Source organism: Cydia amplana, chromosome 16 (assembly GCF_948474715.1).
Source record: "Cydia amplana chromosome 16, ilCydAmpl1.1, whole genome shotgun sequence".
NCBI lineage: Eukaryota > Metazoa > Arthropoda > Insecta > Lepidoptera > Tortricidae > Cydia > Cydia amplana.
This window is the reverse complement of record NC_086084.1, coordinates 13625134-13641146: the sequence shown is the minus strand read 5'-3', so window position 1 is coordinate 13641146 and position 16013 is coordinate 13625134. Positions and strand designations below refer to the sequence as shown.

General features: G+C 37.9%; 1 protein-coding gene across 1 annotated transcript; it reads right to left on the bottom strand.

Moving 5' to 3' along the window:
- Nucleotides 1-1013: 1013 nt before the first annotated feature.
- Nucleotides 1014-12755, bottom strand: LOC134655033 (ionotropic receptor 75a-like). The gene is made up of 12 exons (XM_063510492.1): nt 12578-12755; nt 11782-11930; nt 11123-11276; nt 9468-9729; nt 7674-7846; nt 6830-7056; nt 6463-6562; nt 5918-6096; nt 5355-5462; nt 4813-4979; nt 3982-4179; nt 1014-1068 (listed from the first exon to the last, which is right to left on the bottom strand). The coding sequence occupies exons 1-12, from the start codon at nt 12723-12725 to the stop codon at nt 1014-1016; spliced, it is 1920 nt and encodes a 639-aa protein (XP_063366562.1). The 5' UTR covers nt 12726-12755.
- Nucleotides 12756-16013: the final 3258 nt, after the last annotated feature.

The window sequence follows — 16013 nt, the reverse complement described above, 5'->3', positions numbered from 1 at the left end:
AAGTTTGAATGGTGGTTCTACTTAAAAAACCTTTCGGGGATAAAGTACCACTCGAGTTTTTTTGCCAAGAACCTTATGACGAATAAAGTCAACAAAAGGTGATGTTCTTTGTAAATTCGCGGACCACTTCAGAGTGCTTGCAATTTAAGGAAGACTCACGTTAGACCGGGCCGTGTCCGGGCCGGAGCTTCCGAAGCTTCGTTTTCTATGGAAAGCATCACGTGGTCACCTGTCATAGAAAAGTGAGCGCCGGAAGCTCCGGCCCGGACTCGGCCCGGTAACGTGAGTAATTCTTTACCAAGTGCCAATGGGTACGAAAAAACCGCTGCCTTGAAATTTTAATTAATAGTTTTTCTATATTTCAGAAACCTCTATCGTTTGCGCCAACGATAAGCTACTTTAAGATTACGTATAATACCTGTAGGTACCTACCGTATAATAGTTTGAATTTTATCAATTTTAGAAACTCCTCCTATCAAGTGTTACATCGGTTAAAAATGAAAAAAGCGCCTGCTATTTTATTTGGTTGCTATGTGAATATTTTTCCAGCATTTTGCGTGTGGCAACTATCTTGTTGATAAATGGCAGGCTATCTTGTAGATATATTATGATGATACATTACTTAATAGTCAAATACTTTACAATTTAGTAATTCTAAGAAATAATTCTGAGATTGCTTATCGTTACATCGATTCGTAATTCTAATAAAGGCTTAGTTATGCTTTGTTTACACAGGTAATTACATAATAACATAGATAATAATATAAGTAGGTACACCTAGTTTTCAATTAACGTTTTTTATCATTATTTATTGCCATCAAAACATTAAATCGTGACTACAAAACATCAGAGCCAAGCCTATCGATAATTACAGGTTTGGTTCACAAATTAATTATCGGTTGTGAATTCCGATTCTCAAATGATATACGATTGTAGTAGTAGTGCCTCTTAATTTATTCACAGACGTTACAAGGATTTCTAGAGATTTTAGTCGTGTGGTCGATAAGTACTTATTAGTAGACTAAGTGTGCATTATTGTGCTGCATTCTTTTTTCTCGAGCCACCATCCTGTGAATAGAAAAATACTTGTTGAATACCTAATACACTACGTCTTATTCGTAAATCTAATCTAATACCTTTAAACGAGCAATTCTTCTTTATTTATTTATATATATATTTCGGGGACCTCGGAAACGGCTCTAACGATTTCGATGAAATTTGCTATATTGGGGTTTTCGGGGGCGAAAAATCGATCTAGCTAGGTCTTATAGTAAAAGAACCCAAAAAAAGTAGATTAAAAAAGAGTCTTAAAATGTATCTCTTGAATACACTATAGGGGAATGTGTTGCCCTATAGAGTATTCATGACATTACCTAGTATTATAACTCCCAATGTAAGCCTATTACTTATAACATAAATTTATTTAAGTATAGAATAATGCGACTCCACAGTCAAACAAATGTAGCTTTGTGGAGCTTTGTCCTTAACAAAAAAGTTGTAACTTTTGTGTAATAAATAACTAAAATAAAAAAATAAAAATCTCTGGGAAAACGCGCATTTTCGAGTTTTTGTATGTTTTCCGAGCGAAGCTCGGTCACCCAGATATTTGATAGTAATACCGCAAGTTACATATTTAATTTTAGAAAATATGTCAAGTTGTATCTGTCGTAAGTGTAATGCAATCCGTGATAAACTCTAAAATCTTCTTCTTACACGCATTTTTTTAAATAGGGAATTTATTTTATGACATATAATATATTAAATTGAAATAATATGTAGTTAAGGTTTCTGTTCTGATCTCGATTTAATTTAACCAATGTGAGTTTTATAAGTGTTAATAAAAGTTAAAAGTGTAGTAATCTTCTTCTTTTTTCTAATATCTAAGGAAAAATCGTGCTTCTAATTAAGTAGACAGCTGGCCGCGTAGCCAACACGCCAATCGCTTACGCTCCGTAGCGATCGAAACGCAACTGTCACTGTCACACTTATATGGAAGAGTGATAGAGAGACACAAAGCGATTCGATGGCGAAGCGATAACGATTGTCACCTTGGCTAGGCCGCCTGATGTGGATGGCGCTGCGCTGTCTTTGAGTATATAGTCTAAGGAGATGTGATACACGGGCGACCCCCTCCGGCAAAGTACATTGGTAACTGTTCAAACACGTTATATAAAACTACTTGAAGTCGCTTCACTGCCATTTTGCATCGTTCCGTGTCGCGAGACGTTTCTCTTAAAAAATTGTGACTTGTGCAGTATTATCGTGTAAAAGGCGATCTGATAGCTCAAATTCGCAACAAGATCGCGTTTCCTATCATAAATAAGTATTTATACTAACTATTAAATGTATATTGAAGTACAATCTCCATTTAAAGAAAAAACCGTTGCGATACATAAACGACAGAAAAATGTAAACATGAATACAGTGGAATCGGTCTTAACTGTCTCTTAAGGGATGTGCAAAGTCAAAAAAGCGACTCAACATTTGAATGATTGAATGAATCATTCATTCATTCAATCACTGCAGTTTGTTTAATATAGCTAATCAAGCAAATAATGTCAGTAAAAAAAGGCGCGAAATTCAAATTTTCTATAAACCCGGAAAACCCGCGGGCGACAGCTCATTCCACAGTTTAGCGGTGCGTGCGGGCTAAGACACAAAGACACATAAATACAGACAGCCATACATACAAACAATCATTTTATTGGCTACCTAATATCTTCAATGTACAGAATTTTCACTTTTACAATTTTATAATAAATAGTATAAGACAATTCAGTTCATTCATCAAACTGATTTGACTCGTTCTTCAGATGTGACCCATCACTATCATGTTCGTATGTATGCTGCATAGTTATGTGAAAACTCTGTCCGTGTGCGTGTAATTTTTGATGTTTTGATTTTTTTTGTAGTGTGCGTTTGTCGCAACAGCAAAAACTGTGTCTGTTGAGTTACTTATCTTTTGGTGGTGTGCTGTAGGTGTTTACCTCGCCCCCCGCTTAAAGTAGTGAAAAAATTTGTTCGAAGAGTTTACGTTATCACATCTCCTTAGGCTATATACTCAAAGTGCGCTGTACGCTGTATGTACTTCTTATATTATGTGGTAACTCTGCACTCTGGTTGTCAAAAGTATTTATACAGCGTCTCAAAACAGAGTTTTGTTGCCTGCATGGCGGAGTACATGTCCATGATGACATGTACAGTCAGCTACAGACATAACTGACCCCCCTGCATAGAGATTTATTTGCAGGGGGTCAACTATCACTGCAGCTGATTTTTCTATTCCCCAACGTCCCTGATGCTTACGCTAACAGTTAATACTGGTTAACTGGAAGAGATCCCTGAAAGGGATAAGTTCGCTTTTGTACAAATGATGTGGGTTTTTTCATGTTTTATGTTTCTTTTTGTACAATAAAGTGTTTTACTACTTACTACTAAAACCACAGAATAAATAATAGTACTACAGGTACAGAAGACTCACTCTCTAACAAAACGCGTCTGTTACGATCAGCACAGATTATGGCCGCTAGGTGGCGACAGCGCCACGCTAGCCAGCGCCAGCGATTATGGCTAGCCACCAAAATTGGTGTGGAACAATGATGTTATATAACAGATAGGTTATTCTCATACTTGAGGAGCACAAAAAATACTTCCATATTTATTTCTGTGCCTACGAAGAAATCTGTTATTTTTGATTAGTTTTATCATTCAATCCATCTTTGTCACACTCGTTGTTAAACATAAGGTCGTCTCTTTCTATTTCGGTGTGCGGGAGCTCGTTAGCACGTGTACATTTTTCGCTTGTCCAGCCGCGACTAAAGGTAACTTGTCCAATTTGTCACAAGGTAAGCGCTTCAATTTTGGAAAGCCTATAACCTATCTTGAGTTATAAATCATTGGTGTGGAACGGATGTACTTTTAGCTACAAAGCAAAGCGACGAAATCGCGGAGTGAGCCACGCCTGCTAAAACTCAAACTTACAGGCGGTTATAGGCAATCTCTAGTAACAACACCGCTGGTGCCATGAACATGCCGTACATGGTAGCCAGCATGGCCGAGTACATGTCCATGATGCCCACGCTGCTGAAGGTGTTGACGGCGCCGAGGCACCGCGGCTTGCCCACGTGGAGGCGCTGGTGGATGCAGTGTTGGATGCCGGATTCACGGATCTTTATGAAGCTGGTGAAGAAAAAAAGGTGAAATATGTATACGTTGGACCATTCTACCATCAGATTTTTAGACGCACGGCCGGGATAGATATTCCACCAATTCGCACGAAGCGCTTTGCTCCCTCTTTTCTTATGCGCACTGCCAAGGAATGGAATTACTTGCCGGCGTCTATATTTACGAGCTCATATAACCCAGCAACCTTCAAATCAAGGGTGAACAGGCACCTTCTGGGCTGGCTCGCTCCATCGTAGGCCACGTCTTCGCCTCGGCTAGTCTGTGGCCATGAGTAATAGAGCGTTCATATTCACTTATTACCGAGCATAGGTATGTACCATTGCCAACACTGTTTAACTGACAATTCTTAAACCTATTTAATATGTCTGTGTCTTACGGGAGTTTTGTTATTAAAATTCTTAAACCTTATTACAAAACATTTCACCGATGGACAGTTAAGAGTGTTGCTGTCAGGGGGCAATTGTCAAGTTGATGAAATTTTAGAGCGTTGCTGTCAGGGGACAATTGTTAAGTTAGCGACTAAAAATTCAAGTGAGTGAAACCGTTGTCGTATAAACAATTGTTAAGTTGATGAAATAGGAATAGTAAGAGCATAGAAGTACAGTATCTTTATGGCAGTTTACTTACTTGATCTTAAACAGGTCTTTGTACGGCGATCGCTTCTGTCCAGGCACCCAAGGGTCTATCTCATTGATGTAGTCTATTTCTACAAGGTCACACTTCTCGTCCTCCTGGTAGGTCTCTTGGATAAGACGGTAGCCAGGGTTCAGTTCCATGTGGAAAGCGAAAAGACCCTGTAAATGGTCATAAACAGAATATTAAGTCAGTAATTTTCCTGGTGATAGCTGGGAACTGGGGATAGCGCAGCCAAGAATTAATGTAGGCACTAATTTTTACGAATTGAACTATCATCTGGCCATGTAACTCATCGTTTGGAATTAGGTTCGGTTTGTTCACGATGTTTTCCTACACCGAAAAGTGGCTGGTAAATATCGAAGGATATTTCGTACATAAGTTTCGAGAAATTCCATTGGTGCTTGCCGAGTTTCGAGCTCGCGATATCGGAATTGACCGTCGCTTAACTGCCACAACAACAACGCTTAAAAAATAATTCATATTCGTTTTTTAATATGGATTTCTTTGAATAATAAGAAATAGAAGTGTTAAACCTTTCTAATCTTCTCAATTCCTTCCTTCATTGTGTAAAAGTTAGCTTTCTTTCCTTTCGGTGCGATCTTCTTGTTGTAGATCTCTTTGCGAAGAGGTTCATTCAATTTCTGAAATACGTTACAGATTATTAAAAACTCTTTAATGGGCGTTTTTTTTTGTTGTCACCTACACTTTTTTTTCAAATTTGGGATTTTTTATGTTATTTCTACTCAGAATCACGAGCTCTTTCTATCCTAATAGGAGAAAAAAAGTGTCCTAAGGTTTTTATTTCCATTACGTCACCATTTTTCATAGACTTTGTATGGCGGTCGCGGAATGGAAAGATCGAAAAATGTATGGAAATTGTGGGACACTTTTTTTCTCCTATTAGGATAGAAAGAGCTTGTGATTCTGAGTAGAAATAACATAAAAAATCCCAAATTTGAAAAAAAAGTGTAGGGGACAACAAAAAAAAAACGCCCTAATACATTCTTGTACTGCTTCGTTTGACCTCTGTAGTTTAAATAAAATTCTTGGATCTTGCGACCGCCTCGGTCTATTGAAAACAAAAAGAAACCTTTACCTTGAAAAAATACCTATTGTAGGCGAAATCACTCGCGCCCAGCTTGATAGGGGAGTTCAATATGTCCTGTAGACTCCTGACTGAAGAACTTGGGGCTCGCAGCAGCACGACGATGTTGGCAGAGTATGCGGCGTACAATATTGTTAGTGCGACGAAGAGTAACAGAGTCACTATCCTCCCTGGAAGTGGATGGAAAGTTAGTTAAACTTGTATGATTATGATTAGATTAAAAAAAATTAACATACCTAGGTAATTAATAATTATAGACAAAAAAATAGCTAAGCTAAAAACGTTTAAGTGTAAGGACAAAATAGTAATTGAGCTGAAAAAATGACAGGGTCGTGTGGAGAAGAAGAAGGGGTCAGAACACTAGAATTTAAATAAGCTAAATAGGTAATTAAACTAATTAGTGTTCCGTACAAAACTTTGTTACAAAACAAATTAGTGCTAGAAGAGAGACAGAGATCTTTATAAGTTGTCCAATAAGCAAAAACATCGGATTTATATAGGATGATTTATTTGAGAGGATGTTAAAAGATAAGCACCTGCTGCACGCCTGGGTTCCAGAGTACAACCTTGCTGCAGCACAGCACCAATTATCAAAATCAACACATCCGCCCACGATCCGTCAAGCTGCATTGGATGCTGCATACATAAGTCATAACATAAGTCAAGTTTAAGTACTGTAAGTTATTGCAACCATTGGTCGTTGATAGGTCTAAACTAAACTCACGAAAGGTCAGTTCTACAAGTAAGGAGAGTCTTTAAACAACTGAATGTGATTCTTTTGGTCACTTGAGGAGCCACGATCGTATGTCAGAGAGCACCGCGCCGCGGGTTGCCGCGTTGGGTTGTTGCGTTTCTAGTGCATGCACTAGGGAAAATGTTAGAAAAACTGCCTGATTAACTTACCATGCCCATAGTGGCTTCCCACTTGGACGTGATATACATGAACAAGGCACAAGCCAGCACACAGACGAACACGGCCAGCCACACCGCGCCAGTGAAAGGGAGAGCAAAGATGTTGGAGACATAAGCGAGAGGAGGCTCGCGAAACACGAAACGGACTGCCGTGGTGCCCACCATTGCGATGTAGTCGATGCTCTTCATGCGCTCTTGGGTGAAGATTGTCAAGGTCCCTGAAACAAGGTGGTTGAATCTTTCTAGCGTATTGCACATACTTTTTTGTCACGGAAAACGGTTTGCGAAATTTGTTAGACGTTGTCGACATGGGATTGTTACGCCATTTAGGGTCCTAGCGAAATTGATTGTTCCATACTTCCGCTATGGAATGTCCAATTTAGCTAGAACCCTAAATGGCGTAACAATCATCGAGCGTGAACTGTACCTACATATTAGTTTTCAAAGTAACAGTTCAATCCATCTAGTCTTCTACTTTTTAAGAAAGAAAACTGGATGTTATTGGGTTTAAGCCGGTTTCTTACAATGTTTTCATTCTCTTTTTCAAACTAGATTTCCCATCAAACTTAGTAATTTAATTAAGGCACGAAACAAGGTATGAGCCTGAATGAAGCAAAGTTGAAATTGCTGTCTATTTCTGCAGGAGATTCTCTATAAAGTAGTTTAATTTGCAGAAATTTCTGAAACAAATGGATAACGAGGCAGACATGATCCTGGTCTTGGCACAGAATGTCTTTGTCTTGGCGTGAAGTGGCGCAGAATAGGACAGACTGGCGGTCTCTTGTGTCAGAGGCCAAGATCTTTTATTTCTGAGCCAGTGAAACTGTGGTCTCACCAATATCCCCTTCTTTCTTGATGAGCCTCTCTATAATGCCGTTCCAGGAGCCGTTCTTGTCCACGTAGCCCCAGGTGTTGGTGAATATCAGCTTCTCCGTGGAGTTCATCATCTCGAAGCAGATCTTCACCACCATGTATGACATCTTTGTTATGGAGTCTTGGTGTAAGTTTCTGGAGAAAAATAATAGGTACTGCAGTGATGTGAAATCGAATACTTATCGTTAGTGCTGTGTGTCGCCACTGTCGCGACAGTAACATCCCTAGTGCGCAAAACGTTCAAGCTGATAAACAAGACCAAGTGCGGGTAGTTCGAAAAACTCGCGCGGCTAGTAGATGTTGATGTCAACTTTAGCCAGTCTTCTCCGAGACCAAGGGGACAACGCCGTCCTCGAAACGTCGGAGGTAAATCTTAAAACTATACGCGATTAAGTCCCGTTGTATAATTTAATAAGGTACGAGTAGTTATGACGTAATAGCTAGGCGCCTAACTGAGCATAATTTGAGAATTCTTCATCATATTAGTTTAGGTATCATTTGATTATTGGTTTACAAATCGCCATATTAGTCATATTACCCGCAGCGCCACATGCAAAGTATCAATTACGTGTCGAAGTGATTGTATTATTATGTAAATTTAAATTAGGTAGGTACAGGTACCTCTACATTTAAATGCTATTATTTATTTATTACCTACATGCTATCCAAGTAAATTTGAACATACACGGTAAGTAGCTGGTTCATACATATAGTATGAATTTACCGAGGTGATTATTTGGGCCCTTACCAGGGGTGCAAAACTCCTCCTTTCAGGCATTGTCAGCTCCGTTCGGCCATAGAGAAATATAGTAAGACAAGAGTGCTCACTCCATACATCAGTTCAGACTATTAATTTCAGTATCTACATCTAGCATCGAGTAGCGGAACTATCAGTACTGCTACTTGACAATAGATGTAGCAGCGACCGGAAAGTCTTATGCTGTTGAGATAAGACTTTCCGGTCGGTGCTACATCTATTGTCAAGTAGCAGTACTGATAGTTCCGCTACTCGATGCTAGATGCTAATAGTCTTTTTGGTACTAAAACTGATGTATGGAGTGAGCACTCTATGTATTTTTTTCTCTATGGTTCGGCTCAGCATTACTCCGAGCAATTATTAGGGTTGGCACAACTTGACGTCCGTCCCTTCACGTGCACGATCACAGATCAGATAAGATAATAACTTGAATTTTGACAACCCTAAATAGCCGAAAGGGATAGTAAAACCATAGAATAGCTCCATATTAGTATCTAATTCCTATTTGAGTAGAATTTTGTTTACTTACCATCATTATTAAAATTTCATTAAATCACCCTCTTCTGTGTTTAATACGATACTGACCGAATTTTTAGCCATATTTTTATATGAAAGGATATATTCAATTCAATTCAATTCAATATATTTTATTTCGGACCATGTCCATAGTGTTAGTGTACATTCCCTTAATCTTTTAGTGAGACCTATACAAAATTACCTATAATAAATTATAAACTACGTCTCTGGACCCCATATGTACATCGTCCCAGTGTTTCCAGAAGGAGCAAGCAGGCGATTCTAGCACGGCGCAAGAGGCTGTTGGAACTGTCACGCACGCGACGCATCAGGGAGGCCGTTCTATTGCGTATGATTGCATCGAAGCAGTCAGTGCGCGCCTCCGCGAACATGTTACCTGACGCGCTGCAAAAACGAGGCAGTCCCAACAGCATCCTGAACCCATTGTTGTACTGGACGCGCAGGGCATTATAAATAACTTACAATCTGTCATCCATATGTTTCCTAGTATCATTGCTGTCCGTTATAACATTAACCATCGTCAACGTATGCTTCCTTATATCCATTCTCTTAATAGACAGGATCTTGCTCTTTCTATAGTCTTCTACTATTCCATATTTGTTAGCTACAGCTTTCGATTTGTTATAGTAAGTTATTATTGCAGTGTTGTTGCGATTCTTGTCTATGGGTCGCCATAGAGCTCTGGTGCTGTACATCAGTTGAGAGTTCTCTATTATTTTGTAAACTGGAACAAAATAGGTATAGTAATTGGGCCATTTTATTTAAAGTTGTCCCTACACTTTTTTTTCAAAATTGGGATTTTATATGTTATTTCTACTCAGAATCATGAGCTCTTTTGATCCTAATAGGAGAAAAAAAGTGTCCCAAAATATTCATACATTTTTAGATCTTTCCATTCCGTGACCGCCATACAAAGTCTATGAAAAATGGTAACGGAATGGGAAAAAAACCTTGGGACTCTTTTTTTCTCCTATTAGGATAGAAAGAGCCCGTGATTCTGAGTAGAAATAACATAGAAATTAGCAAATTAGTGACAAGGGACAACTTTAAATAAAGTGGCCCAATTATACAGGTTGTGATAAAATATTCACTGTTTTGGTAATCTGAGACCACGTCAGGAGCTATGTAAGTAAGCAAATGTCACCAAAGTATTTTTTTAACAAAATCAGAGACATTTTTGCGACGGTACGGTAGGTACCTTATAATTCCGTTTTTTTAAATTTCATACACTTTTAATTCCGTTTAAAAAAACCAGATACGATAACATATCCGTCAAGACAACGACGTTTATAAATCTTTATTTACTGAGTACCTACTTAATTAATATTCAGCTCGCACCTAAATGACAGGCCACGATTAAGCATTAGCACGATAAACATATCTCACTCTACTACGTTGACAGATAATTTGCTTAAATTTTTAAATGTAGGGTACAACACCCAACAACAGTACAACTTAGCGAAAAGGTTGGTCGATTCGCATTTCAATATGATTTAATTAGACTCTAATCAAGATTTTGATTAATAAATGCGTTGTCATTCGTTCTGCCTGGTCGCACCTGTCCTCAAAACGTCCTACAAGCCAGACAAAGTTATGTCAAGCAAGGTCGCACGCGCATTAAATTGCAATGTTTGACAACGTTTGGTAAAGTCAAACAATTAATATGATTTTATTGGTTGATTGGGTATACGCTATTACCACTCTCCAAACAGTGCCTATTAGATTCGCTTCGATTAGATTAGCTTCAATAATTTAAGTTCAGACATAAGTGTAGGTACCTATAGTATTTCTGTTTTCATGAAACATGGTCATAAAAGCATGTTCAACGCGCGGAGCCACGCCGTTCTGTCGCCAAAATAGTGTTTAGTTTTTTCAAGTTTATGAAATGTAGGTATATGTATGTTAGTCTAAAGATACCTATATGTAATGTAATATGGGCCATGTTGCCTGAATCAAATTTAGTAATAAATAAAAAGTGTTATTTCATGGATGCTACAGAGCAGTAATATGATATTACTTCCTAATAGAAAATAATAAGTTTGTTTATTTGTGTCTTTTGATAGCTACCAAACAAATGTCTGTCTCATTCCTTCTACTTTTTTCACCTATTTTCTTACCTTCGACGTATTGATAATCCTCTCCTCTCCTTTGCGCTACAATGACGTCACTATCTACCAGCATAGCCAAATGATCCAAGACGTTCAGCTCGGTTTGGTCATGGCTTATTAGCAGCCACCGGTATGGAGACTTAAAGAAACCTTCGTCACTGGCCTGAAAGAATAAAATTACATTTTTCCAGTTGATATAGTCAATATCCAAGGGGTTGTATACCCTCCCCGTATACATTTAGTTACAAATTTTATTCTTTAGAGCGTGGCAGATGTATCGTGCAGACTCTTCGCTAGATATGTCAGTTCATCTGAATGAAGCGTGTCATTAACCTCAGATGATGGTGAATCATCAGCCAACGGTAGGCCTTAGCCTCGTCAAGCAAATCTCACACCCTAGAACCTAAATGGCCGCGTATTGTGCAGTTTAAGAGGAATTTCCTCCCGCGGACGCTACGGCTGTGGAATGAGCTCCCTTCCGAAGTTTTCCCGAGGGTCTACAGTATGGGGTTCTTCTAAAAAGGAGTGTACGGGAGTGTCACTGTCACACTAACATGGAAGAGTGGTAGAGAGACACAAAGCGATTCGAATGGCGAAGCGCAAGCGATTGTCACCTTGGCTAGGCCGCCTGGCCTCTGAATAAATAGTTACTATTATAATAGGTATACCTTGATCAAGAAGTCATCAGTTCCTCTGCACCTCAAGTCGACCACTATGACGAGGTTCTGCAGAAATAGTTCAGGTCTGTTCGGCTGCAGTGACGCCGCCATGCTGATACCAGTATCGTGCAGAGTCTTCGCTAGAGATGTCAGTTCATCTGAATAAAGAATAGGTAAAGTATTAAGGGTTTCGGATTCGGTATAGATCAAATGAAGGTTAATGATAAAAAACGTTAAGAGCTGCGGTTGGGTTGTAGTGCATAATTATTTTCCATCGTATTTCCACGGAAACGTGCGAACATGTCTGGCTATTTCAGTCAGTCTCGCGACAAAATGTACTAGCTGAGATTGACTGAAGTAGAATGACAAATACCTACAAACTTTTCCGAAAAAGAACGATGGAAAACCATTAAGTATGCAATACATTTGTACCTAACTATTTGACCCGCGTGTACACGCATATATATGTATATTAAGCGAAATTTAATAGTTTTTAAGAAATAATCGAAATTTTGACTTCATACATTGATAACAATGATAGGCATGATAGCCCTCGATGTTAATGACACTTTCACACATTGTCTCGACGAAGTCGGTGAAAAGTGCAGAGCCAGCTTAGATGGACTCTATTCACTCTATGATGATTGGCGTACCTACCTACGTAATTTGTTTTGCCGATTTTTTTTTCTGGCACCATATATTTATACACATCGTCATCATCATATCAAACTTTTATCGCCCTCTCCTGCGCATAGGCGTCTCTTCGAGTATTTTTTACACATATTTATTAAGTAGTGAAACTTACATGCACTCCAACATACATAAGGTGTCAATACAGCTGTGGCCCTATCATCGAGCGTGACGAAAGATACTATCATATTAATGTCATTATCATCAAAAGCCTTTCCTAAACTCAAAAATAAGACAATAATGAACAAAAACAATATCTTCATCTTTACAAATTATTAATCTACTCAAAAAACTAAAAGCAATTTTAATTTTAATATTTGTTGTACTATAAGTTTGTGAGAAAATTCGAAAATATTCGTATTAAAAAGTTCATTTTTGTACACGCAACGCCACTGTTCTTACAAATATCGCTTTGAGTGAAAACTCCAACAAAGAGTTGTTTCTTTGGAGGAACTATGAAATTATAATGAGCATTACCTATTCCTGATGCTTTCTTTTGGTTTAAGTGTGTAGGCTGTAGGTACAGGTAATATTATGTGAAAAAGCTGTTTAGTATTTAATTTTAGATTCTTTGTTCTTTTTAGTTGGTCATAAAATTATGACACCAATTTTTTACCCAGAAAATACACGCAATAACACAAATAAGTTTTTTTGTCAAATTTTGAAAAATATCGTTCAACACCATTGAACTGTGGACTAGACCAGCTATACCTATAGAAGAGCTGGATTTTGATAATTTTTTCTAAGTGGGCTCCCCGGAGCACACTTAGAGAATGGCTGGTATAATAGTATCTCTTCTGCCAGATCATAATTACCTACAATATCCGTATTGGTAATGTCTTGCATTAAAATAGAGGTCGTAATTATTAAAATTATTTAATTAAATCCCAAATAGTTTCTCTCGTAAAACTAAATGTTCACGGTAGTACTGGATGTTAGTAAATATTCTCTTTAAGCCATATTACGGACAGTCGGCATATCATTAGCTAGCTAATGCTTCGAATTTTAATGAGAACGCATGACAAACGCCACTTTGCTACTTTATTTATTTAATGACATCATAATTTAACAGTACCCATAGATGCAGCATAATAACTTGCATGAACCGTTAACCGTAATGGACGGCAAGGCTCGGAACCGGTTTTGTTTTCTTCATACAAAAAATACCGGTATTAAGTATTACGTTCTTTGGTTTATTATTTCATTTTTAATGGGACAATCTAATAATACGAAGTTGTTATAGTTTGTAGCTTTCTAATAGACCCCGAAGGCTAATCCTATTGTCTATTGTTAAGAAAAACCGCTCGTGCCACGTGCCACAACCACCTGCATAAAAAATCGGTACTTCGGTTACTGAGTGCCGGCGAGTCGAACGCTACAGAACCAGTCTAAAATGTGTCATCGAGATGCGTAACAAAGGCGCGTTATAGGAGAGCGCACCTACACTGGTTTTTTGAGCGTTGGACTAGCCCGCGCTCAGGTGCCAAATAGAATATTAGGACCCTTTTTTGCAGGTAAGTAGCACGTGCGGTTTTACTGAACAATAGACAATAGGATACGCCTTCGGGGTCTACTAGAAAGCTACAAACTACATATACCTAACTCGTACATGATTCAGTCCTACGTAAACAGCATAAAATAATTAAAAATATTGGGCTATTTTGGGTTTTTCAAAAAAACCGGTTCCGAGCCCTGATGGACGGTTACAGTAACGGAGGTTCAATTTGTAATGGTTAATGGTAAATATTGGTTAATTGCATTAACGTTTCGGCCAACACTGCTGAGCAACACGACTGAGGATTAGCGTCTCGTCTGTGTATGGCTAATTTATTTTTCTCAAAAATGATACTTTGACATTTTTATCGAGAATGTTTTTTTTCGGACGCGTGTGTCATTCTACTTTTGTTGACAAACTTACCAAGATGGTAGATAGCAGTAACCTAAGCGTTCGTCAATCTGAAACTAGATAAGTAGCCATAACTGCCGTGTCCTAGTTTTACCCCATGTCACGGTTTTGGACTAATTTCCCCTACCTATGCTATAAACATCCAGCCAATAAATTCTGTCGAATCCACTTTGAGCTTAATAAGTGCAAGTCAATATACTGCTTATATTCTATACTGGAGTATGTTTATTTATTTACGTTTGAAATCGTTTAGAGTATTTTTATGTCATTCGGATTAGGTATTTATTCAAAGTTGAGTTAACGTCAGGTAAGCTATAGAAAACATTGACAGTCGCCATCAAATATATCGGAGCGGCCAAAGTGCTCAAAAATATCTAAACATGAGCTAAAGTCTTGAAAAGAGCGATATATTCAAAACTACCTTGACACGCTCTTATTCTCTTAACAATAAAGTCGCGTCAATATCGTTTTGAACATCTCGCCCGCTTAGTAACTTCTGCTGCTGACTGTACTCTTAAGACTGGGTGAATAGGAACGAAATCTCGAATTGGATTTCTAAAAGCTAACTGCAATAAGTTTATCATGCGTTAATCCATAATTTCTAAGAATTGAATGAAACCCTGTAATCATACAGTGAAATGACTTATTAGCGATCATTCCTCACAGCTATAAGAAGTTATCTACCAAGCACGAGTCAATTTAAGTCTTACTACATAACAAAAAGGTACATTTTTGCAGTGAAATGCCCTGATGTATCCTGTAGTTCTTGACACACTTTTCAAAGGGAAAAAGTTAAATAGCTTTGCGTGGATCGAGATTAATACTTTCAACTTTATGTTCATATTAATAAGGTCTTTATTGTAATGTATGTCTTGTACAATAAATGGGCTGTAGACTGCAGATTTGCAGTTCTGAGAAGCTAAATGAGTTTTGACGTAGCTTTTATTCCCAGTACGGTTACTATTAGGTCATAAGTTAAAATGACCAATGTAATTGGGTCAATCAACTAGGTATTTCTTGTTGTTATTCTGTCCCATCAGCGAGGAGACAGTAGTAGCATAGATTGTTAGAACTTAGAAGAACTGGTGTACCATGTTCTACTAACATGCTCAGTAGATGTCCCATTATGGAAAGGTCTTATAACTACCATAAAATGCAAGTTTGGTTCATTTAAATACGAAAAACCTAGAATTTCAAGAGTGACTCAGGAGACCGTAACCATAGTAACGTGTGACAAGAAAAAGTTGATTAACCCATTTCATAATTTAATGTCCTCTATAGCCCAACTTCTTTAAAGTAAGTGTTTTTGTCTACGACATACTATAATCACTACATAGTACAAAACAAAGTCGCTTCCCGCTGTCTATCTGTATGTTTGCTTAGATCTTTGAAACTACGCAACGGATTTTAATGCGATTTTTTTAAAATAGTAAATAATTTGTTAAGCCGTGCGACGCCGGGGCGGGTCGCTAGTTAATTAAATAATATAATTTAATTTATAATTTTTATAATTAATGAAAACTAGGCAAATTTTTCATCAAACTTTGCCAATTTATTACATTAAGACATGTCATTTATAAAAACTTCACTAATTACAAACATAATACATTCTGAGAACGATTTTATTTTTATAAACTCCTAAAAT

Excerpts from the sequence above, each read along its gene's own strand:
- LOC134655033 (XM_063510492.1), bottom strand. The coding sequence starts at position 12,725 with ATGAAGATATTGTTTTTGTTCATTATTGTCTTATTTTTGAGTTTAGGA. Across the intron at positions 11,931-12,577 it reads TTATGTATGTTGGAGTGCAT|ATGAACTGACATCTCTAGCG; the intron begins GTAAGTTTCACT and ends TTCTTTATTCAG. Across the intron at positions 11,277-11,781 it reads CTGATGACTTCTTGATCAAG|GCCAGTGACGAAGGTTTCTT; the intron begins GTATACCTATTA and ends TTATTCTTTCAG.